Here is a 23,891-nt window from a genome sequence, read left to right as displayed (position 1 = left end):
CACCAGGTTAGGAAGTTTTCTGTCATTATTTTTTAAAACGGATTCTCTGTCCCTTGCTCTCTTTCTTCTTCTGATACCCCTTGATGTGGATATTGTTATGTTTCATGTTGTCTCAATGTTCCCTTAAACCATCCTCATGTTTTTCAATTCTTTTTTTCTTTTTGCTGCTCTGATTGATTTTTTTTTTAACCTTGTCTTCTAATTCGCTTTTTTTATCCTCTGCTTCATCCAGCCCACTGGTATGTCTTTCCAGTGTATTCTTTATTATAGATATATTATTCTTCATTTTCATCTAGTTATTTTTTGTGGTTTCTATTTCCTTTTTTATACTGTTGAATATCCTTATAACTATTAATTTTAACTCTGATAGATGGTTGCCTCCTATTCATTTAGCTCGTTTTCTGAAGAGTCCTCCTGTTTTTTTATTTGGGGCCTGTTTCTGATCTCCCCATTTTGGTTTTCTTTTTATGTTTATATCTGTATATTTGATAGAACTGCTATGACTCCCAGTGTTGGTGGGGTGGCCTTCTGTTAGCTGTCCTGTGGGACTCAGTGGTGCAGACTCATTGATCGCCTGGGGCCCTGGACAAGGTCTTTCATACCAGGTGCACACATGTCCAGGGTGGGTTGGCATGCCTTTTTCTTTGAGATGGGAGAAAGGTCCTTGTGAAGGAGGAGGTAGGGAGAAAACCTCTGCTCATATCTCAGCCATCTTCACAACCTCCTTGAACACTTGGTTTCAAGGCTACTGCTCTAGTCCAGCCCTGACTTATTATTTGACCAGATAATTTCAGACAAGAATTATGAAAACTAGTATTGTCTTACCTTATCTTTTCTCTCTAGTCTGGAGGAGTAGGTGCTTAAGAAATATCAGAGGAGAAGGAGTGAAAATTCAGTGCATAAGTTCTGGGTTGACTGTGATAATCTCTGGCCTGTGGTCAGCCCTAGTTTGCAGGGGATCATCCTTTGTCTCCAATTTGGCAGTCAGGGCTCTGGGACTGGATTTAGGCCCTTGTCTTCCCTTAGTTAGCTTTATAGTTAGGTGATCTCCTGGGTTATAATTTCCTGAAAGTAGACAATACTCATACCTGTCTTATCAGAAGATTGTTTATCTGAGGCAATAGAATAGCCTTGGGCACACAGTTATGTGCTCAGTGTCTGCTCTTAGAACCTGTGAAGCAGATAGTTGGTCACTCAGCACTAACATCTGGGATTCCTTTGAGTAATCCTGTCCCAGGACCTTAGGTTAAGGGGATGTCACCCCCATTTTGGCACTATAAGCATGTATTCCCCTTATATGTTACCCTCTGCCTGGTATATAACCCATCTGGCAATATCACAGACCCCTCAGTGTTATCATGTCCAAATCAGAAGTCACTATCTTTCCTCTCCTCTCCCCATCACCTATTTAAAGAATTAACCCTCTGTCAGTCTGGGTCGCCAGCCAGCAATCTAGGAGTCCTGTGATCATTGTCTTCCATCTCATCTGTTTCCTAAATACTTGGTCTTTCTTCCTTTTCTTTCTTCCTCCTTCAGCACCATGATGACAGCTCATCTCCCTCCCTTGATCTGTGACCACAGCTCTTTCCCAGCCTTCCTGCCTCCATCTCCTCTCTCTAACTTTTCTTCCATGTGGCTGTGAAAAGGAGCATTCTGAGAAACAGGTCCAGTTGGGCCTCTCCCTGCTGAAGCTGTCCTTCTTCACTGGTTCCCACTCACTCACAGGAGAAGGGGAACTGGCACATGCAGCCTTTTTCCCCTTCTGTCCGAGCTGCTTTGGTCCCTCTGCTTTGGGACACTGCAGATGACCCAACATCCTCTGTCACAGTGTCATGCTAGCCCAAAGTCAGCCTCTTTAGGGGGGTGCTCCCCGACTTCCCAACTTTTCATCCATTCCCATAGACATATTTCCCCAACTGTAACATCTCTGAAGTCAGGACAGGCGATAGCTTGTTCATAGTTCATTGGCAGCACTTTTTTTCTTTCTTAGTGGCAGATAGAAGAGAGGTATACCATAAAATCAGTGGCATTAAATTTAATGTAATTTGTATATTCCTCTATTGTGGAGGTGACTTTTTATGATTTGTAAATAAAGAAATAGTGGTGTTTATTTCTTTGCTAAATTCCATATTGCTTTAGGATGGGGACAATGTCTTCCCCATTTTGCATTCTCCATATCAATCTTAGAGGCTAGCACATAGAAGAATCTTGAAAAGGGATTGAATGAAGAAGTAAGGGGCAGAATGAAGGCTGGGAGTCATGATCCATCCTTCACAGACATGTCATGGCACTGTGACAGTCTCCCTGCCTAGGTGGTTTTCTGTTTTATATTTCAGCATCACTTTCTTCCACCTTCCTTAACTTCATTAAACAGAGACACATCCATTATTTGGAGGCAGGAGAATGTAGGAATTTTATGCCCAATCAGTCCCTATCCCAGATCGGAATTTGACATGACCATACTACCCTCAGGACTGCATTCCCATCTCTGCAGTCATCTCTTAAGATGCACAAGGTAGGGGTGGATGCAGGGTCCCTGTAAATTAAATGGATGAGGAAGGCCTTTGGGCTTTGTGGACTGAGTTTCTTGGAAGTATCACTCTGATCTCTTGGGCCTTCCAATCTGGAGAAAGCTGCTTGCGCAATACAAAATCATCTAAAACCAAATATCAGTTTTTCTCAATATGCCTTTCACTGTATCCTCTCTCCTGAACTATGCTTTTCAGATTCATTTGTCAGAAAATTGCTCAGTGAGCAGACTCAGAGCAAGACCTGGGGGGAGGTAATTCACCCTAGCTGGGGCAGTTTGAAGTCCTCTCCACCACAGCTGTATTCTACTGTTAGCGCTCTCTGTCCTGTTAGATGATAGTGATAAACTCTTATTTTCAATAACTGACTTTTCAACGTTCCGTTTTGAACTATGAGGACCTTCCTTATAGTTCCTGTTACATTTTCTGTTTAAGTCAGTATGGACTGTTACATTAGCTAAGTAAAACTCTTAACAAACCATCATAATGGGATTAAAGGAGATAGCTGTATTCTCCCAGGAAAGTGAGATTTATGATCCATATCAATTTATTGTTTCTTTTCCCAACGAAGAGAATATGACCATTAGTACTCTCAATTATGTAGGAATGCTGAGAACTACAGAGATTTTGATTGACATGTTATTAGTATCCAAAAGTATTTAGGTTTAAAAATGATTAAAGCCAATATCATAAATGAGTTGGCATATTACTTATACCGTTATATAAAACAAAATGGCTAAAGCACTTTGAATTTCAGAGCTGTTTATTTTCTTCTTCTTCTTCTTTTTTTTTTTTTTTTGATATTTTGTTCAGATAGAGTGGGGGGGGGGGGAGAGAAACATCGACGTGAAAGGGACACATTGAGTGGTTGCCACCCTCACAACCCAACCAGGGCCGGGGACAAACTGCAACTGAGGTACATGCCCTTAGCGGAAACCGAACCCGGGTCTCTGTGTACCGCAGGCTGACACAGAGCTGTTTATTTTAAAAACAGATTTAGAATTGAGTAATTTTATTTCTTTTTTGCTGATACCAGGGTAAGAAATTCCACTTATTTTATTACTTTTCTACCATGATAATGCTCCAGCTAGCCTGAGGGGAAAGGAATAATTAATTTTAAGGGATCTCAGAAACGTTGTGAATCATTGGAACTAGAGACTAAATGCCATTAGGAACTAAGGAAGTACTTACCTACTCTCTGTCATCCCCCTACCCTCCTTGCTAGCTGTGTTGGAGGACCTCAAGACCACCCACAGTTTCAGTGATCTGGTAGGAGAATCATAGCACTCTTAGTGTAGTTATATTCATGGCTGTGACTTAGTATGAGAAGCAGAAACAGTACAAGGATAAGAGATATGGGTGAGGTCCAGAGAAAACTAGATATTGGCTTCCAACAGTCCTCTCCAGGTAGAGTCACATAGGATGCACCAGATTTCTTCAGTAATGACTTGTGACATATTGCTGGCCAGGGAGGTTCCTTAGAGACCCAGTGCCCTGTGTTTTTTTTTGAGGACTGGTTAGGTAGACAGCTGCCGCCTGGTACATACCAAAATTCTAAACTCCCAGGAAGAAAGCAGGTGTTCAGCATAAACTATATTGTTTGTACAGTTTAGGCACAGTGAGCTACTCTTACGAGTTAGAGAACTCTCCAAATCCATGCTCCCAGACACCAGCTTAGTAAGCAGACCTTTTCTGGGATGACAGACATGTTGTGCTAATTCTTCTGCATAGCAGGACACCTACCCACCCCATCCTATATCTTCAGGTAGGTTCTTGCAGTGATGAACCAGGATCTCTGGATTCCCAGGAGAGAGAATTAATTAGCCCAGCTAATTCTCTAATGGGTGTCCACCTGGGTCCAGGTCATTATGGTCAGGGTCACCTAGGATGAACAAGGATGTTAGGAAACTTTACTGTTTCCTGGAATGTCTATAATTTCAGAATTAATCTAGTCTTTTATATATTTTCTCATGAATTTTGGCTTTCTTTTTAACAGACATAATGACTCAACCATGGAGACTAGAAACTGGCACGAAAAAGCCAATAAAAGCATAAAGTCAAAAGTTTTTAAGGAAATGAGATTTAACAAGTGATACACAATATAGTTCCCTTTCTACAAAAGCTTTTCATTTGAAATTTATTCTAAAATGGCTCATTCAGTGTTTATTTGTACCAGTTTCAGAGCATGAAGTAAATCATGAAGGTTAAATGAGTAAATGAAACATCATTTTAAAATTCATCCTTGTATTATGAGTGTCTCTTTCATTACTCCCATTGTCTTATATCTTTCTAAAGCAAGAAATTTAAATTTTTATGTCACATGTCAGAATTCCACAGGACTTAAAACTTCAACTGTTTTGGCTTACCCACTTCAATTTCCTAAATCCACTGCAGAAAGAACACTTAAATGTCTAATGTTTTCCTATCACTATTCTCCATTTATTTTCCAATGTCATAAATGATACATGTTTACTAGAATTAATACTATTGCCTCTTCTCCTATTGTTTCAATCTCTTTATCTACAGAAAGTGGTGAGAGCTATTCTATTATTTAAGTTAAAGTCCTATAATGGAATTAATACATACATCTACTTGAGCAAATAGGTTGATAAGGTGAAGAGCCACACATAATGTGGAAGTCCCACTTCATAATCTCTGTTTAGATACTTACTACTGAAAATACACTGCTAGGTATACCAGGTTTTAATGCTATGGTCATGGTGTATATAATAATATAAGAAGAAAAACTCAAATATTTTCAGCAGAAAAAGTTATCCTAGTTTAAAAGATTCTTCTCTTACCCTCTTAATTCTTTAGGGCCCAGAGTGGAAAGTCAAAGCTATTTCATCTTGCTTGGCTAAGTATATAAGTATTACTTTGGATTGTTATAAAAATCGGGGGTTTGATCTTTCCTTCATTACCAGTTCAGCCTCATTCTGCCACTGTATTTGGTTCCCCTGCTTCAGTTTCCTGGCTCACTCCCAAGTTTTTCACTGGACCCAGTGGCTGCTTCTGTGTAGGAAGGAAGTAGAGTGGAAGAGAATTTCAGGGCAGCTCTGTACAGAAATTAAGTGTAAAAACTTGAAGTTCATGGAAAAATAAAATTTCACTTTCCCCATAGGCTTCCACTATTGAACCTGCACACATGTATTTGTTTAATATATAAATTGGAATACTTTAAGAGAAGGTTTATATCATTTTAAAGATTGCCTTATACATTGCAGCTTATAGAAGATAACCTTCTGCAAATGATAGAAGGTTGTCTATGTGTGGGGATAGGCAGTTGGTTTGGGGACTCAGGAGACACTCCAGAGGGAAGTCTATCATAGGAACACGTGTAAACCTTTCATACTATGTAGGCTTGATTTTTCAAAGGTCTTCTTAGGGGTGGTAATACAAAATAGTACAGGAACGTGGTACCAGATTTCAGATAAGATTTGGCTGGTTTAGTTGCCCTGAAGGAAATAAAGGAGTGTACAGATGTTCGTTTGTGTAAAAACAGAGTATGCCTAAGGTATTCTACAGTAGATTTCTGATACCTTGTCCTTATGCATTTTGTAATAGTTTTAGTGAACTTCTGTTTTCTACTATTCTAATTGGAACCAGTTGGGGTTCATGGAAATAGTTTGATTCTTCCCTTAGATTTATCCTTGTAGGAGATGTATGAGGAGCATACACTTTTACAGTATTCTTACTTGTTCATATCCTGCGATTTTATTTTTGTTTTAAAGCTTTCTCGTTAAAACTTTTAGACAAAACATTGATGATTCATATATTCCATTTATTTTTGAATAATTGTTCATCTTTTTAGAAGTACTCATATAAGAAGCTCTAATATTTCTTGAGGCATGGATATCTTTTATCTGCTTGAGGTGGTTAATATAGCGTGTTGAGGTGACCATGGAGCTGATTTTCATAATTGGGAGACCCAAAGACTCTGCACAAACCTATTGTTGGGTACTCTAGCAAAGGCTAAGTGTTGCCTATGGAATTTGTTGCCTGTATAGAAAGTGTTCTCAGATCCCTATAGCCAGTGGGAAATCACCATGGAAATGTCATCATACCTCCATGTGGCAGAACAAATCTGACTAGATGCATAATAATTTTGTATTGAAATAATTTAAGGAAACAGTTCATATGTGCACACACATGCACAGATACACATGCATGCACATGCACACAAAGTGTATAGTCTCAGGAAGTTAAAACTCAGTGCTTCTTGCCAACTCTTTATATCTCTTGTTATGATTCACCTTTGGATGCTTATTTCGAGTTAGGTCAAAAGTGGTTATGTAATCCCCACACTGTGCCCAGTAGACATAGTCTGCAGCTATTTTCTTTGTATTCCAGAGAGTTCCCTGTGTGCCCATTCTGTGTGGTAGGTTCTTGGATCCATCTGATAGCCTGTGGGCCCCTTCTCCCAGGAGTACCCTTAGGGGTTTTTTGCTTCTGTGCTCTGAGTATCTTTGAGATAGGAAGAGGGACAGCAGTCACTTCCAAGAGGATAGGACTTTTAAGGAAATTGAACTGAGTGCAAACTAGGAAAACAATTTCCATATTCCTCAGTCTGATGAGCCAGAGAGCTTCCAACTAGTGAATCTGCATTTGAGAGATGGACTGTGGAGGTGGGGGAGGGCAGGGGCCCCTCAGATAGTAAGCTGTATTTGTTCCTAGGGCCCTTTTATTCCCTTATTTATTTATTTTTTCCTTTTTAAAAAAATGTTTGGGCCCTGGCCAGTTTGGCTTAGTGGTTGGAGCATTGGCCTGCGGACCAGAGAGTCCCGGGTTCGGTTCCCTCTAGGGCATGTACCAAAAAAAAAATTATTGGGGTGACACTGGTTAACAAAATTATACAGGTTTCTGGTGCATAGCTCTACAACACATCATCTTGTGTGTTCACCACCGTAAGTCAAGTCTCTGTCTATCACTATTCCCCTCATACCCTTCTTCACCTCCTTCTACTCCTTTCTACCCCCCAGCAGTCACCAACCATACTGTTGTCCATGTCCATGAGTTTTCTCTCTCTCTCTCTTTTTTTTTTCTCCTTTGCTCAATCACTCCACCCTTCTAACTCCCACAGCTGTGTCCAAGGTGGCACTGTTGATTCCCAAGGACTCAGGATGTCAACTCTTTGAAGGAAGCCTTTCTATTATCTACAATGACCTACTCAGTAAACGTGTTGCTTGGGGAGAATATACTCTCAAAAGTAGGTCTTCAGGAAAGAAAATGCAAAGTTCAGTGATAATCAGGTCATGAAAAAGCTCCTTAGGGTTTCTTGTCACCTTTGGACATCTCAGGCTGAGTACCTCTGTTCTGATTAACACTGTGGCCTCCATCTCTGAGATAGGACAGTATTTTGTATTGTGATTTTTTTTTTTATCAGCCTTCATGAGGATGAGGGTGCTGTAGGAGGCTCCTAGACAGAACCGCAGCTTTATTCCTCAGGACCTAGCACGAAGAGGAATTGGTTTCTATGCTGATAATGCTTCTGGCATATTTTGCACTGTATCTTAATGCTATGATGGGTATTATTGTTATTTATATTTCACCATATAGTATGGGCCTTTGTGCATCTGCACATTTGTGGATCTGCTCAGGTTAGAAATCAGTAGTCCTGTTATTTGTTAGTTATCTTAAATTAATGGATGCGTACAAGTTTTATGAGATTTATTATTAACTAATATCTTATTTAGTTATTGGAGAACTATTATCTTGTGGTTAATTACACCTAAACTTACTTTGTTAGCATGCCATAGTTTAAGTGGGTATATATTTTGCTCTGTTAACCAGGTCCAGATCAACATTGTGCAGGTCACATATTCTTATATTTGGTAATGGAGCAATTGGGTATGTTGGTTGGTGGAAGGAGGGGATCACAACAGAGAGGCCTAGTCCTCAGTAACCTGTAAGGGGTTGGCATGCAGGTGTGTAACATTTCTGTTGCATCTTTTGTTTTTGCAGTGAGAGAAAAACGCAAGAGTCTCTTCATTAACCATGTAAGTGAAACTGTACCTGTGTTCTTCAAAATGACTATACAACGAAGAGAACTTCAATAACTATGTTTGGGATGGGTGAAAATGGTTCATGTATTTTGTTGATAGTTGGAAGTATGTGAAGAAAATGGCAGTGTCCTTATGATAGCGGGAAGGGCACGTAATAAGAGTAGGACCACAGTTGTTTAATGATTATTTACCTTACTAACTACAGATAAGAGGTTTCTTACAGACCCTGGGAAACTGGAAGATGTGCTGCAATAAAGAAAACAGGGCTGTAAAAAGATAAGTTGCCTTAGAGCCTGGATGGGTCCATTAAACAGAAAAGAAAAATACATTTTAAGAATAAAGGATGGGACACATTTTGATTTAGTTGTGGTGCCTGGACCCTGACTCCCTCCAGGAGTTTGCTTTAGGATTGCTGACCATTCTCTGGTCCTAGGAACAGATGGAGCTGTTTTAACATCATAGAAAATTACCTGTTATCGGACTTCAAGATTCTGGAAGGACATACATGGACCTTGGACCCTGCCCCTGCCTTTCCCCCTTGCATGCAGCCCCTTTCTTACTTACCCTTATATAATCAGCTGACTAATAGGAGAGGTTAGAGTAGAATTTACAGGATGACCTGCTACTCTCCCCATACTGCCAGCATTATTGGAATAAACGCTCATATATGATTCACTCCTGTCTCTGCTTAATTTGGCTCAAATAGTGACAGGTGGCCTTGGATCTGTTGTGTCCAGTTTCACTTATGGTTTGTAATTGGACAAGCTTGGCTGGTGTTTATCCACTATCTCAAATGTTTTTCTAGAAGCCTGAGACTGATGTTCATGGGAAGATGTGTGTGAACAGTATCACAGCAACCACTACATGGGTGCAAATGAAAGCTACTCTTTTGAATTTCTGATTCTTTTCTTCTACCCTTACTCCAAAGTACTCTTTCTCTCTCTGTAATTCCATTTCATTTGAATAAACACATAATTGTTTTCTATGTGCCTTCATACATTTTTCTTTCCCTAACTGTTGTTTATAGGTCAAATAGAGTCTGCATGTTCTTTTGGTACTCAAAGGAAGGATAAACTTGACAACACTTTCATTTTAAAGGGATTAAAAAGATTTAGCTCTAGATTTTTGGCCATTCTGAGCAGTATTTTCCTCCCCTGCTTGCTAGGCATAAGCATTCCATTGAGATCATTTATTCTTTGTCCTTGAGCAGCATATGCAGCTGGCTGGCTCCATGTGCACTCCTTCCCCCGTCACCCCCCTGCCCCTCATGGTGCCCCAACTTGCACCCCTGTGAAGTGTGGAGAGTGACTTGCAGGCAAGTTATAGCCATTCCTTCCTGTCGCTCCAAAGACATGTTTCTTTCTTTAGAAAAAACTATCTTCATGGATATGGAATGATGAACTAGGCAAATTAGCAAAATAATTATCTAATAAATTCTCTTATTGAAAACAAGAATCAGTATTTGACCTTATAAGGGTTTGTCTCAGGATTTCTAGACTGCCAAATTTAAATATTTATAAACATTGAAGTACTTGTCACCAAAGTTATGTATTGGAAAGACTTAAAGCTATAATATTGTCATCCTTGCCCTTTGAAAATGTGGTAAAGAAATTCATAAGCTGGGTGCATGCAAACTAATTATAGCACCATATAAATATGTTGATGTTATCGTTATTGCTCATTAGAATATAGATGAATTCTATTTAATTTTCCAAGTTCTGTATCAAAACTGATTAAAGTTTTTCTGGTTGTTTGTATATGAATATAGTTTTTCATAATTAATGAATACTAGAATTCCTGGGGCAGACTGTATTCAACTCTGTTTGGGAATCCTGCCTTAGAGGGTTTATGTCTGCTTTCTAGGTTTGAAAGGGATAGGAACAGATTTCTTGTAAAATGGTGTATTTTGTTTATACTCTTCACCTGGTATGCCAGAGAAGTCAAGGAATGTAGTAAGCTTGATCCAGGACTGAAATGTAAAAACTTTTTTTATTTTTTATTTTTATTGAGAGAGAGAGAGACACACACATACACACACACATTGATCTGTTGTTCCATTTATTTATGTGTTTATTAGTTGATTCTTGTATGTGCCCTGGCCAGGAATCAAACCTGCAACCTTAGAGTAACAGGATGATCCTCTAACCAACTGAGCTACCTGGACAGGACAACAAATTTTAAAATTCTAAACCTTACTTTCACCTCTTTGGGAAATTTACTTTTAATAGCACATACAGTTATTGAGCAACCACTATGTAAGCACCAAAATAGTGTGCTTGGAGGGTGTGAAAGAAGCCTCAGTAAGGTTTTAATCTCAGTAGATTTTTAAAATTCAGTAAAGTTAAAGAATCCAACTTTTATTTTGAAGTATTTTCAAATTTACAGGACTGTTGCAACAATAATACAGAGTACAGGATTTTCACTTCTCACTACGGAACCTTAGATACTCTGGTTTCCACACCGCTCATTTGACTTGACACAATGAATGTTGACATGGGGGAAGATGTGTTATGTTTTTTCTTCTTAATGTTTTTCTTTTTTTCAGAATGTCTAAAAATTATAGTGCTATACACTAAAAATTGTTGATTCAGATGTCACTTCCTTGAGTGTCTGGTTACATCTATGGAAGACTTTTTCTTTTCTTACACTTTCCTGTTACATTTCATTCTGTCAGTCTTGTTATGGGGCACAACTAGAGTGTAATGTAATATAAAGTGTGGAATTGTTTCCCTAGTGCCTCCATGGAAGGTCACTTGGGAAACTACATTGTCCTTGTTAAGACACCCAAGTGAGTGTCACTGAACTGATTTGGTGACTTTTCCTAGAAAATGCATGGCCTTTTCTCAGTGGGAGTTTCTGTGTTTGAAGCCTTAGTGTTTCGTGTGTGGTATGAGGATCTTATCTCTGGCCAGCACAGATTCTTGACCACTCTGCCTGGTTTTCACATTTTTGGTACACTGCTGGTGGGAAGGAATAGTTCTATTTGACCTTATCTGTGACTTCACCATTCCTTTGTTCTTTGCTGAGGGTAGAGGGTGCCCATCTGTTGCTCATGTGAGCTGGACAGGCACTCTAGGCCTTGTATGATGCCTCACCCTTCTCACTATGCCATTAATGTTTTTACTTTATTGCTGTCTTAACTCCTCAAGTTTTCAGCTTCCACTTTGTTCAGGGACTTCTGGAACAGAGAGAGCAAAGGAAAAAACACAAAGTCTGAGAAGGAGTTAGGGACTTTGTCAGAAAAGCCCTGTAAGAATCAGACTCTTTCTCTCACCATTGTGTGTCTGTGTTATAGTTTGTTCTTTTACTTTATATATGTTATTAACTTTTATTTGGAAAAATTTCAAATTATGGAACAGTTATAATAATGATACAGAAAATCCCCATAAACCATTTACCCAGATTCACCAGTTTTAAACCAGTGTTTTATCACTTTTGACTCATGCTCTGATCACATTTCTTGTATTATTTTTTCTGACTTGTTTGGAAGTAGGTTGCCTTTATCCTGCCCTTCACCTCCTAATACTGTTCACTGTGTTTCCTAAGTCAAGGATATTTTCTGTGTGAACATAATATTGTTATCAAAATCAAGAGTTTTAACATTGACACTGTTCTTTTGAATTGACTGTTCATATTCCACTTGTGTTAAGTAGCCCTATAATGTCTTGTGTAGCATGTTATTCTCTCGTGCTGGATCACATGTAGCATTTAGTTGGTGTGCTTCTAGGTCTCCTTTAATCTGGAGAGACCCTCAGGCTTTTTTGTCTTTTGTTTTGTTGACATTATTGAAGAACCTAGGGCCAGGTGTTTTGTTAATATAATGTTTCTCACTTTGGATTTGTCTGAAGGATTTAAATCAGCCCTTCCATCCATAACACTTCATGAAGTACTTCCTTGCCCTTCTCCCTATATCAAATCCGGAGACATACAATATTCACCTGACCTCACTGGTGATGTTGATTTTGTTCACCTGGCAAGGTGCTGTCCAGTTTTTGCACTATGTATTGACTGGTTTTCACCTTACAACTAATGAGCAGTCTATGAGCAGATACTCGAAGATAATGCAAATATCCTGCTCCTTATTCCCACCCTTTAGATTAGTATTTGTTGATCATTCTTGCCTGAACGGATTTCTGTATTTTCACTGCAGATGGTAATTTTTCAACCCCCATCCCTAACCCCTTCACATTTGGAAGTCTCATTCTGCTCTGAGAGCCTTTTATTCTAATCCATCCATCCATCCATCCATCCATCCATCCATCCATCCATCCTTCCATCCATTCATCATTATGTGGACTTGTGGAAATCTATTTTTCAATGATTTCTATATAGTGCACTTTGGTGCTCACATTTTCCTAGATTTGGCTAGTAGAAGTCTTTGCACACTAGCTCTATGTTCTTATGGCATGCCACCACCATTTTTTTTTTTTTTTAGTCCTCTCTTGCTTTGGGTCAGCCATGGAATCAGCTATTTCTCCAGGGAGCCCTGATTCCTTTTAGTGGCAAATAGTGTTAGAAACCTAGAACTGGATTCTGTGTATACTCATCATTACTGGGGTGTCATTGCTTTTAGGCCCATTCATATCTAGGAAATAGATATTTTAGAAATCATGAATTCTTAGTGACACCCTAATTTCCAATTTCAGTCCATCGTATAAGATTTTTTTTTGCCTTTGGTCTTTATTATTTTCCTTCTTTAAAAAATTTATTTTTAAAAACAGCTTTATTGAAATATAATTTACATACCATAGAATGGTTTTTAGTATATTCACAGAGTTGTGCAACTGTCACCATGGTCAATTTTAGAACATATTCATCATCCCAAAAAGAAACCCCGTGCCCATTAGCAATCACTCCCTATCCCCTGCCTCCAGGCCCTGGCAGCCACTACTCTACTTTCTGTCTCTATGAATATGTCTATTCCAGACATTTTATATAAATGCTGTCATACAATATGTGGCCTTTTGTAACTGGCTTCTTTCATTTAGCAAATGTTTTCACAGTTCATCCATGTTATAGTATATGTTTGCAACTTCATTCCTTTTTATGGCCAGATAATATTCTATTGTACGGGTATGCACATTTTGTTTATTCATTCATCAGTTGATAGACATTTGGGTTGTTTCTACCTTTTGGCTATTGTGAATAATGCTTCTGTTAGGTTTTGGCATGTGAAAGAATTCGTAACAGCAGAGAAAAAAAAGAGGAAGTTTATTACTTTCCCCATAGTCAGGGAAAGGACCAGTGCATTGACTGGCAATACAAGGGCAGGGAAGAAAGAGAGAGTTGCTCTTTTATTGGGAGCTTTAGGGAGTAAAGGGCAATTTGGGGCAGGAGGGTATCATGTTGAAATTGAACAGATGCCCAGGTGGCCTTGAGAAGTGCATTTTGTTTCCTAGGAGACAGTCTGGCAGATGCCCCAGGGAGGTGTTCTTATTATACCTTCTTTAGCCTGTAAAATATGCTTTGGAGCAAGAGAGTTACTGAGAGTGTAAAAGGGGTTATATCTGAAGGGGTTACAAAGATCTCAGAAGAGGGAGGTTTGTTTAAAGGTGGGGGGAGGAATCTATTCATTAGAAGCTCTTTGGTGTCAATTATTCTGGAGTTGCTAAAACAGCTGGGAGGGGGAGTGAAGAAAGCCCAGACCTTATCTGTTTTAATGTTTGAGTAGAAAGGCAGCTTGACGTTATAGACACCAGCAATCTCAGGGCTGGAATTTTATTTATAAGGAATATTTAAATTGAGTTGAATTACCAGGTGCTTCTTATAAATTGTAGAAAAATCATAACAAACCTTCCTCTTCTGAGATCTTTGTAACCCCTTCAGATATAACCCCTTTTACACTCTCAGTAACTCTCTTGCTCAGAAGCATATTATTCTTAACAATGGACTTGAAACTGGGGAGCATGGGTGGAGGTCATTCTTTTCTGTAGCTTCTTTAGACTTAGTTAGGGCATATAGCTGTCCCTGACTGTGAGTCCGGATAAGAGTCACCCAGAGGGAGGGGCTGGTAATGGATAATTTTGAAGGCTAGCTCTGTGCCAGGAGGGTGCTGTGCCGTGAGAAATGGAGGACAATTGTATTAATGTTCAGTCAGTGTATTATTTATTTGTAATAGGTTTTTGTTTCTATAAGAGGACCTTGAGGTCTTCAATGGAGTCATAAGAGTAGATTTTAGGTTGAGGTTCCTGTGGGGACTTTCAAGAAATAGGTTTAATTCGAGATAAATGACCTATATTGTGGAAACAATTAATTAGGTATTTAATAATGTTATAGGCATATATCCTATGAAAACAGAAAGAACACCAAAGTTAATTAACACAGTAAATTATAAACCAGTTTCTGAGTCCACAAGACTGTCAATCAATGAGGCTGAGTTTCTTCTGCTGGAATAAAAATAAGTAGTAACAATTTGAGATTTTTTGTCTGCAGTTAAATATCTTTGTGATGTTATAAGATTCTTGGATAAATTCTGTATGGTTGACATTGTATTAGTAGTTTTTAATAATCTTAAGTTAAAGGATAGGGACAAAAATGAAACTTTAGCTTGGAGGGATAATTAGGAGAATTCAGAAATTAGTTTAGTTTATAGGTAAAAACAAGACTTTGGAAACCATTAATTGTGCTGGAGTCCAATATTTACAATTGGGCATTGTGATTTTCATTGAAATAGAATTTTTCTCCCTAAAATTATTTTCACTTTTTGTTAATGAGACTGTAATAGGTCTGGTTCTTATTTGGCCTGATTATTGGTATAAACACAATAAGAATAGTAATTGATTATATAGACTTTTAAAATTCACTTTGTTGGAATTTTTTTTTTTTTTTGGTACGTGCCCCTAGCAGGAACAGAACCCAGGACTCTCTGGTCCGCAGGCCGACGCTCCAACTGCTGAGCCAAACCGGCCAGGGCTGGAATTTTATTTATAAGGAATATTTAGATTGAGTTTTTAGTTCGCCCTTCAGATCACAGAAGCCAAGCCACACAGTTGCCTTCTGGCTTTGCCTGCAAGGGTTTGGGCAGACTCCTCAAGCTCTTTGAGGTCCCCAAAATGTCTTGAAGTTCTTTCTTTGCCATCCTCCAGGAAAGCAACCTTCATTCTTTACTTGGAAAGACCGCAGTGAACCACTGACCAAGCAAGATACCAGGCCATTTTCCAAAGCATTCTTACTGGCTTCAAAGTCCATCTCAGTTCCTTAAAGCTTTCTGGTGACAAAGTCCTGATATGTCTTTTTTCTATATGACATTCCAGTCAAAGTCTTGGTTAATAAAACTATGATGGGAACCTGGTTTTCTATTATAAAGACAATATATTCTTACTATATTTATGCAAGTAAATATTATGAAAATAATATTAATTTATTGAGAGTTGCCAAATTCTGGAGGGGGATTAGGTAGGTACATGCCCTTGACCAGAATAGAACCCATGACGCTTTGGTCCTGGTCCTTCCGCTGCCACTCTAACTGCTGAGCCAAACCGGCCAGGGCCTGAGTGGTTCTTTTTAATAAACTTAAAACTTGCATGAACATTTTTACCCATTCAGAAATAACCATTATTAGGATAACTTAATTTTAATTCTTGTCCTGTAAAAATGTATGTCCACACTTTATGCCTTCTATTACTACAACTGTGTAATTTATAATTTTTTTCTAACTTAATTTGAACTGATAATTCTTAGAAACCTCAATTTTCCATAATAACCAAAGGTAACCAGTAATCCTTAGATTGATGCTTGTGAACACTTTTTAAAATATATTCTCACTGTTGAGAAGCATACCTTTAACAAAGCATAAGACATTACATCAACAGCTCCAAATTTACTTTACAGACTTTCTGCAATAAAAAGTTAAAAACAGGCAAACTTAGATCAATTAATGTTTCAGTATTTTGTTATTTCAAAATACCTAGATATTTAATACTTTTTATTATTTAACCTAGTAAAGTTTCAAATTTTAAGTTACCAAAGACTTTGGAAAACTATGTATAGGTATATACAGTTATTACTGAAAATCTTTATTAATATTTAGTTATATTTATTTATTATGTCTTAATAATTTTATGAGATTTTTAAAGTCAATTATTATTCAACTCATTTTACTGATAAATACTGTAATAGGGATAACATGACTTTGACAACTTTTAGGAGGCTGGAGAAAAGGCTGGGGGAGGAGGGAGTAACAGGGCCCACAGCTTGTTCCCAGGACTGCAGCCACATTTTTCCTTTACAAAAGGGAGGGGGAGTGGTTTTGCAGCCTGCAGCAAGGACAAGGCTGCAGCTTTGGCCTACTAGGAGGAGAATTTGGATTTATTTTAATAGATTTTTAAAATTTTAGCCATATTTACATTTTTATTACCCAGAAGTTTAGATTAGGTAAGATGTCTTTCCCTACTAATGGAATGGGGCATCCCAGGTTTATAAGAAAGACATGACTAAAAGTAAGATTCTGAAGGCTGCAGCCTAGAGGTAGAATGAAATGGTAGTATTGAGTATGCCTATTCATTGTAGTAATTAACTAGGTTATAGAAGAGGCCTCGGTGAGTGAGTCAGTGTAGAGCAAGCAGTCACCTTTGTCTAATAAAAATGTAATGAGCTTACCTGCCACCTCAGTGGTCACCCCTGGTTTTATCCCTTCAATGATGCTCTTGTTGGGAGGCCAACTGGAATGTAGGACCCCCCTTTAGTTTAAGAGCATCTTATGGGTAGGTTCTGATCCGGGAGTCCCTCTTCCAGGGACCAGGCTTGCATCAGAACTGGGACTGCCCTTGAGAAAGCCCCTTCCCAGGGCGCTCCCTTTTCTGGTGTCCCTCTTCCATAGAAATAGTATCAACCCCTTGATGTTTCTTTTATTCTGAAAGCTGGGGTGGCCTAGAGGTGACTTGACTTAAAACTGAGATGTTTGCTTGTGTGGGATGGCTTTCTTGCTCTTTCTCTGCCACTTCTTGGTAGTTAAAATACTGAAAGCTATTTCTACCAGTTGCTCAGTGGGGGTCTGGGGTCCTGAGACTAGTTCTTTTTTTTGGCTCTCCCACTCTTTATTTATTTTGACATATTAATATTTCCATAAACTTGTAAGTGGAAGATAAACTATTCAATAAAAGCAATTTCATATATACAATATACAGAAATTATTTAAAAATCTGTTTATATAATGGATTCTTTGAATACTAACAAAAATTAAGATATAAATAATTGACTAAAAATGAAATTACCACTAAACCAAGAAACACAGGAACTTCATTTTAGGGGGAAAAATCTCAGTCTTACTGTGTTAGAAGAATAAAGTACATTTCTCATAGTATACATTATCATATTCCCTTACAGCAGAGATTAAAGTTTTTAAATTTAAAAAGTGTTCAGCATTAGTTTTGTCTGTACATTTAGGAACTATCATATCACTGTGGTTACACACAATTCTCTCATCATGCAAAAAAACTTAAGTTGTTTTCTAAGGTCTATTTAAGTCAAACATTAAACTAGTTAATACCAAATTAATTAGCAAGCTGTAAATCAGAGTGGTATAGAAATTCTGCTGTTGAATCATATTTCCTGCTACAGTACTGCTGCTATTAAATCTATTTTATCCATGTTTTAGAATAAAATTATAGGTATTGATAGTCAAAATAAGATTTTCGTTGTTGTAGAAAATGACAGAATATGTAAGAGAAGGAAGAGTTCCTAATGTCACTACAATCTTTATGATCCTTTATAAAGGTAAAGGATTATTGTGTGCATCTATGTGGAAAGGAATAGAACTGAGGCTAGTTCTTGTAACTTTCTTTTGATGTCTGAGGCTGTCTGTTGGATAAAGTGTATCCCCAGAAGTGCTTGGGTCTTAACAGGCCAGAACTTCTTTAGCAGAGTTTCTATTTATTACTTTTCTTAGAGATAACATGTAAGGGTTTGTTTGACAATGAGCTCTGCTCCTGGTAGTGACAGGACAGTTAAATGAGTGTCTTCAGTTCTGCAAACAAGTGTCTGCAGTTTTTTAGCAAAGAAAGAGTCAAATAGCAGCAGCTGCACTTTGGGAGGAGGAGGGTGAGCTAAGAAGCAGGCTGTTTGTTCTGCCTTTGGAAGAGGCAGGCAGTTTACCAGGATTGTGAGGAAAGTGTCCTTTAATTCATATGATATTGTGGCAATATACATTTTATAAATTTTCCTTCAATCTTGGTAAAAGGGCTATAAACATTTGAATGTAAGATATTTCATTCATTTGCTGTTATTCATGCAAAACAAGTCTAATTGGAGAACAGTGTTGAAATTTAGAAATCTCTTTACAGGCCAGATTTCCCTGTTCCAGAGTTGGTATTGGGGCTAACCTGTATTAGTCAACTTTTCTTTCTTTTTGAAGTTTTAAGGTCAAAACTTCCCCAATTATCTCAGAGGCAAATCATGTGGTTTTTTATTTGAAGAGGATAGAGGAGATTATAGTAGAGAGAATGAAGTTATAGTTAAGAGAGCCTTCCTCTGGCCAAAGTTCCTGATCATTTTATTTACATTGTGGCCAAGCTGTAAAATTAAACACTTGGACTTAAGGTCAGTAAGTCCTAGAGTCTTCCAGTAAAAAGGAAGGACTTCTTAGGGACATTAGCAGCTGAGGGAACTGGCTGAGAGAGTCTGAGGGGAAGCATCCTTTCCCGCCAGAAAACCTGGGTCTATGGCTAGTTACAGGCCTCCCCAGGGAATCCAGTAAAACTGAACCTTGTGTCTGTACTCAGAATTAAGCGTCCTTAGATTCTGACACTGAACCGAGGATCTGGCTCGGGGCCCTGGGCCTGCAAGTTTGTGGGGAGATAGCCAGAAGCATCCTATGCAGCCAAAACCTGAAGTGACAGGACTTGATGCCAGGGTTTCTGTCCATTACAGGATCTTTTGTAGGGGAAACACCTGTCACTTTACTAGAGACTGCTAACTTCCCTAAGATCTGATCTGTTAGATTTAGGGATTGCTACTTGCTGATTGCTGATCTAATGTGCTGGCTGAGTGCTGACCCAGGAGAAGGAGAAGGGGCATTGAGAGAGTGTTCATGAAATCAGAGAGAAGAGGCAGAGGAACTGAACTTCCAGCTTCAGGATTACTGGGTAGTCCCTGTGAGCTGCTGCTGCCCACTGCTCTTACAGCTGTAAGTCCCAGAAGCCCACAGAGAGGAGTTTATGGCCTCTGTACAGGCCACCAAAATGTTATGGTTTGGCCTGTGACATGGGTTTGTGAAAGAATTCACAACAGAGGAAAGGGAGAAAATGGAGGAAATTTATTACTTCCCCCATAGTCAGAGAAAGGTCCCAAGCATTGACTGGCAAGACAAGGGTAGGGAAGAGAGAATTGTTCTTTTACTGGGAGCTTTAGGGAATACAGGGCAGTTTGGGGCAGGGAGGGGATCATGTTGAAGTTGAACAGATGCCTGGGTGGCCTTAGAAACCTGTTCGTTTGTTTTCTAGGAGAAAGTCCGGCAGATGCCCCAGGGAGGTGTTCTTATCATATATCTTCTATAGCATGTAAAATATGGTTTGGCACAATGAGTGTGTAAAAAGGGGTTACATCTGAAGGGGTTACAAAGATCTCAGAAAAGGGAGATTTGTTTGAAGGAGGAAGGGAAAGGGAAGTTTCTATTTATTAGAGGGTGGCTCTTTGGTGTGAATTATTCTGGAGTTGCTAAAACAGGTGGGAGGGGGAGTGGAGAAAGCTCAGCCCTTATCTCTTTTACTGTTTGAGTAGAAAAGCAGCTTGAAGTTATAGACACCACAATCTCTTTCTTTGATTATCAGGTGCTTCTTATAAATTGTGGAAAAATCATAACAAAAAGAAAGATCTGTTTTCTGCCATTATAGCTGCTGTGGACATTCTTATACATGTTTTTCTGTGGACATGTTTTCATTTCTCTTGGGCATATACCTAAGAGTAGAGTCGCTGGATTCTGTGGTCACTCTATATTGAACATTTTAAGGAATTGCCAAACTGTTTTCCAAAGTAGCTGGTCTTTGACTTTTAATATTTTGTTTGTAACCTTATGAATTCAGTTTTTTAACTGATCAGCAATAAGATACTTGTTTCTTCAAAGCACAACTTTTTTTTTTTTTGTCTCATCCTGTGTGTTATTTTTTTTAAAACTTTTCCCAAGAGAAGGAATGACCTTCTAGAACCAGTACATTTTTGATCAATGTAACTACATCCATAGAGAATTTTGAAGGGATATTTCTGAAGAACAACATGGTGTAGCAATAACACTTTATTAAGAGTCAAGTGGCCTGGATTATGATTCTTCTGATTCTTCTCTGCTTTTGATGCCAACTTATTATGTCACTTGGTAAAGTGCTTTAATTATATCACTTGCAAAGAGGACAATACCACTTGCCTCCCCATCTCACAAGATAGTTATGAATAACAATGGAAATGAGATATGTTTAAGGCTCTTAAACATTTGCATTGTGCAAATACTTGGCATATGTGAATTTCTTGAATGTTTACTAAATACATAGAATAGAGAGTGCTAACAGTAGGAAAGAAACTTGAGATTTTTACACTCTGGGGCAAGTCTAACTCATATTTGAGTTTTTCTGTAAATTAAAAATGTTAAGCCTATATTTGGGTAAACAACTGCCCTACCTTACCCCTAGCATTCTGGAATAAGTTTATTTCCCATCCAGCCTACCCTCAAAACTACAGCATGGAATATATATGACCATTGTATTCAAGAAATTAAGTAATAGTAGAAAACGTTATTTTGGAACTGAACCTCTTTATTTTATAGCTGCAGAAAGAATTACTGCAGAATTATTGCAGTAATAAATACTGTAGCAGGAGAAATCTCTGCTGGAGTGGGAGGCCCACAGTGGCCCTGCTTCACCTGTGGTGCCTCCAGGAAAACCTTTCTCCCTCAGATGATGCCAGTCCTAAAGGATTGTATTTCTGGATTTTGCCTCACAGCCAGAACAAGAACGAGAAAAAAATAGTTCTCATTATGGAGTCAATGCACAGAGTCATTATGAAGCCAAGGTTTGACCTGGGTTTGAAGTAAATTATTAACGTAATTATTTTATAGTGACAGTATGCATGACACAATAGAGCAAAATTTTACCTCAAAATTAGCATTCCCTAGTGTTCTTGAGACCCAATGTTGGTTTATTTTTCTGCTTTCATAGAATGATGATTTTGTCCACTTCTTTTCTTAATTCCATGGCTATTTGCTTTTTCTACCCTTTCTTCTTTCCCTTTCCCTCTTGTAAGAAATTGATCCTGCTAAAAGTTGTTTGTCTTTCAAAATTTTTCTTTCCATGGAATATTAGTTTGTTAACACCTTGCAGTCAAAGATGAGGAGTTTTTCTCCTTTTTACTTTGTCTCTTTTATCTTTGTGTCTCTGAGCTCATGGCGGTATTAGAAGGATATGACAGAGGTTTTCTGTCTCTTAACCCCCGTGTCACTTACATGTATATCCTTCTCTGCTGTGAGTGTGCTGGGTTTGCACAGGGGAATTTCGCAGAATGTTTTTGTGTCCACTCCTTATTAGCTGTGTGACTTTGGTAAAGATTCCTTTAAAATATGTGTTCTTGTTTGTAAAGGGAGGAAAATACCCCACCTGCCTCATTGTTTAGTGAGACTGCACTGCGATCTACAGGAGGTGGCAGGTGGTAGCAGTGGGTACCCCACATCTTTTTCCACTTCTGTGCTCTGTCTCATGCATGTTCTGCACACACCAAGCCCTCAGTTAATCCTAATAAAGGAACACTGGTGCAGATTTCAGTCTCTGTGCACACACAGTTCTGCCTTCTTTATCAGGGTCATAGTTTGCCTTCAGAATTAAGATTTTAAAAAAAATTATGTAGCGTTCATTTTTGAAGATTTTATTTGTGTCATTTTTTTACATTTATAATTTCTTTTTTTCTAGTAATATTAACTCATATTTTTTAATGCTTTATTTTTATTTGATCTTAATGAACCCTTAGAAATGGTAGGATAACTTTACTGAACCATTGAAAATGGGAAGTTAAAGTACAGGAACTAAGTGTTAGAAGTGACTTCATAGTTGTTGAGCAGGGCTCTGTTCTTAGTACCCTACTTACTATCCCATGTAGTCCTCATAGCACCACAAGAAGGGGTAGCCTTTGCTCTCCATATTTTACAGATAAAGATATTGAATCTTCGGGAAGTAAAGCATAAGGTGACCTTATAATTTATTGTCCAAATCAGAACACTAATGATGAGTGTGAAAGGGGGTGCTGTTATTGGTTACTTTAAGACAACAGGGGCAAACTAGAATTGCCCCAGCAAGTCTGGACATGTGATCATCCTACTTAAGGAACTTGCCCAGGTTCACATAGCTAATCAGTGCTAGAACTATATTCTGAACTCTAGGTTTTCTGACTCCAAACATGTTCTAGCCCATCTTGTCCTGGAATATCTTATCCATATTAGCTAATTCCCGGCAGGGCCACAGAGACCCAGCTATGCTCCACTGCTGTGTGTCCTAAGCATGTCAGCAGTTCACTGCCCAGTGGTATGGGCCCTTGCTGTGAGCTCCTGTCTGCCAGCTTAATATATGGCGTACTCTTTTCTGCTGAGGCTATGCTGTCATGACCAGCTCACAGAGGACCTAGCTGCCACCATGGAGGCAAGCTTCCTGTATGGTGGCTGTAGCATGGGCCAAAAAGTCAGTATGGTCCCTGGGATGGCGCTGCTTCTCATTTGGTGATTCAAGGAAATTAGTCTACTTGCAAGAGACTTTGGAGTCTAGACTCTGGAAAGAACAGAGATAAGTGAGCTAAAATTGACAGTAGAGATTGATCAGTGCTGTGGAGGGCACACAAAGGAACCTAAGAGCATCCGGAAGGACACAAAGCCCTGATGGGTCTGGTGGCAAGGAATCCTGAACAAAGGTTATTGACAAGGTTTTGAGGATGAATGGGGTCAGAGAAAGAAAAGGGCCTTTGGTGCATTGTATGAAAATATCTGGGAGAACATGGCACAAGTGAAGAACTATAGGTAGAAAGGCTTGTACTTTGGTGTCATACAAATATGCCTCGGCGCTCTGTTGTCTTAGATTTGATCTTGGGAACATTACTTCATTTCTTCGACTAATGTGTTGAATGAGAATCCTACTTCCTTTCTATGTGTTTGTAAGTTGTAAATTAATACACATAAAGTATCCAGAACACTGTTTTTTTAGTGATGTGGATTTCAGATCAAGAGGTTTACAGTCTATGAATCTTGTAATTCTGACATTGAACAAATGACTTATTGCCCAAATGTTACTTTAGAATGATGAGACACCCTGAAGCTAAAAATCTTTATAATTGGGATTTTTAATTCAATTTAGAAAGGAGCTTAAAATGATTTTTTATTTAGTTTACAAATAAGAGTTTAAAA

At 38.5% G+C, this 23,891-nt stretch overlaps 1 protein-coding gene across 6 annotated transcripts in view; it reads left to right on the top strand.

Annotated features, from left to right (window-relative positions):
- CCNY (cyclin Y) overlaps positions 1-23,891 on the top strand; it is a 290,463-nt gene that overhangs the window by 197,595 nt on the left and 68,977 nt on the right. For all 6 annotated transcript variants that reach the window (XM_036261758.1, XM_036261749.1, XM_036261741.1 and 3 more), the window contains one exon: positions 8,490-8,524. In XM_036261758.1, coding sequence (XP_036117651.1) covers positions 8,490-8,524 — 35 coding nt within the window. The remainder of the gene's footprint in view (positions 1-8,489; positions 8,525-23,891) is intronic.

Source organism: Molossus molossus, unplaced genomic scaffold (genome assembly GCF_014108415.1).
Source record: "Molossus molossus isolate mMolMol1 unplaced genomic scaffold, mMolMol1.p scaffold_m16_p_1, whole genome shotgun sequence".
NCBI classification, from domain to species: domain Eukaryota; kingdom Metazoa; phylum Chordata; class Mammalia; order Chiroptera; family Molossidae; genus Molossus; species Molossus molossus.
The sequence above is the reverse complement of the archived record's forward strand: the minus strand, read 5'-3'. Positions and strand labels throughout refer to the sequence as shown.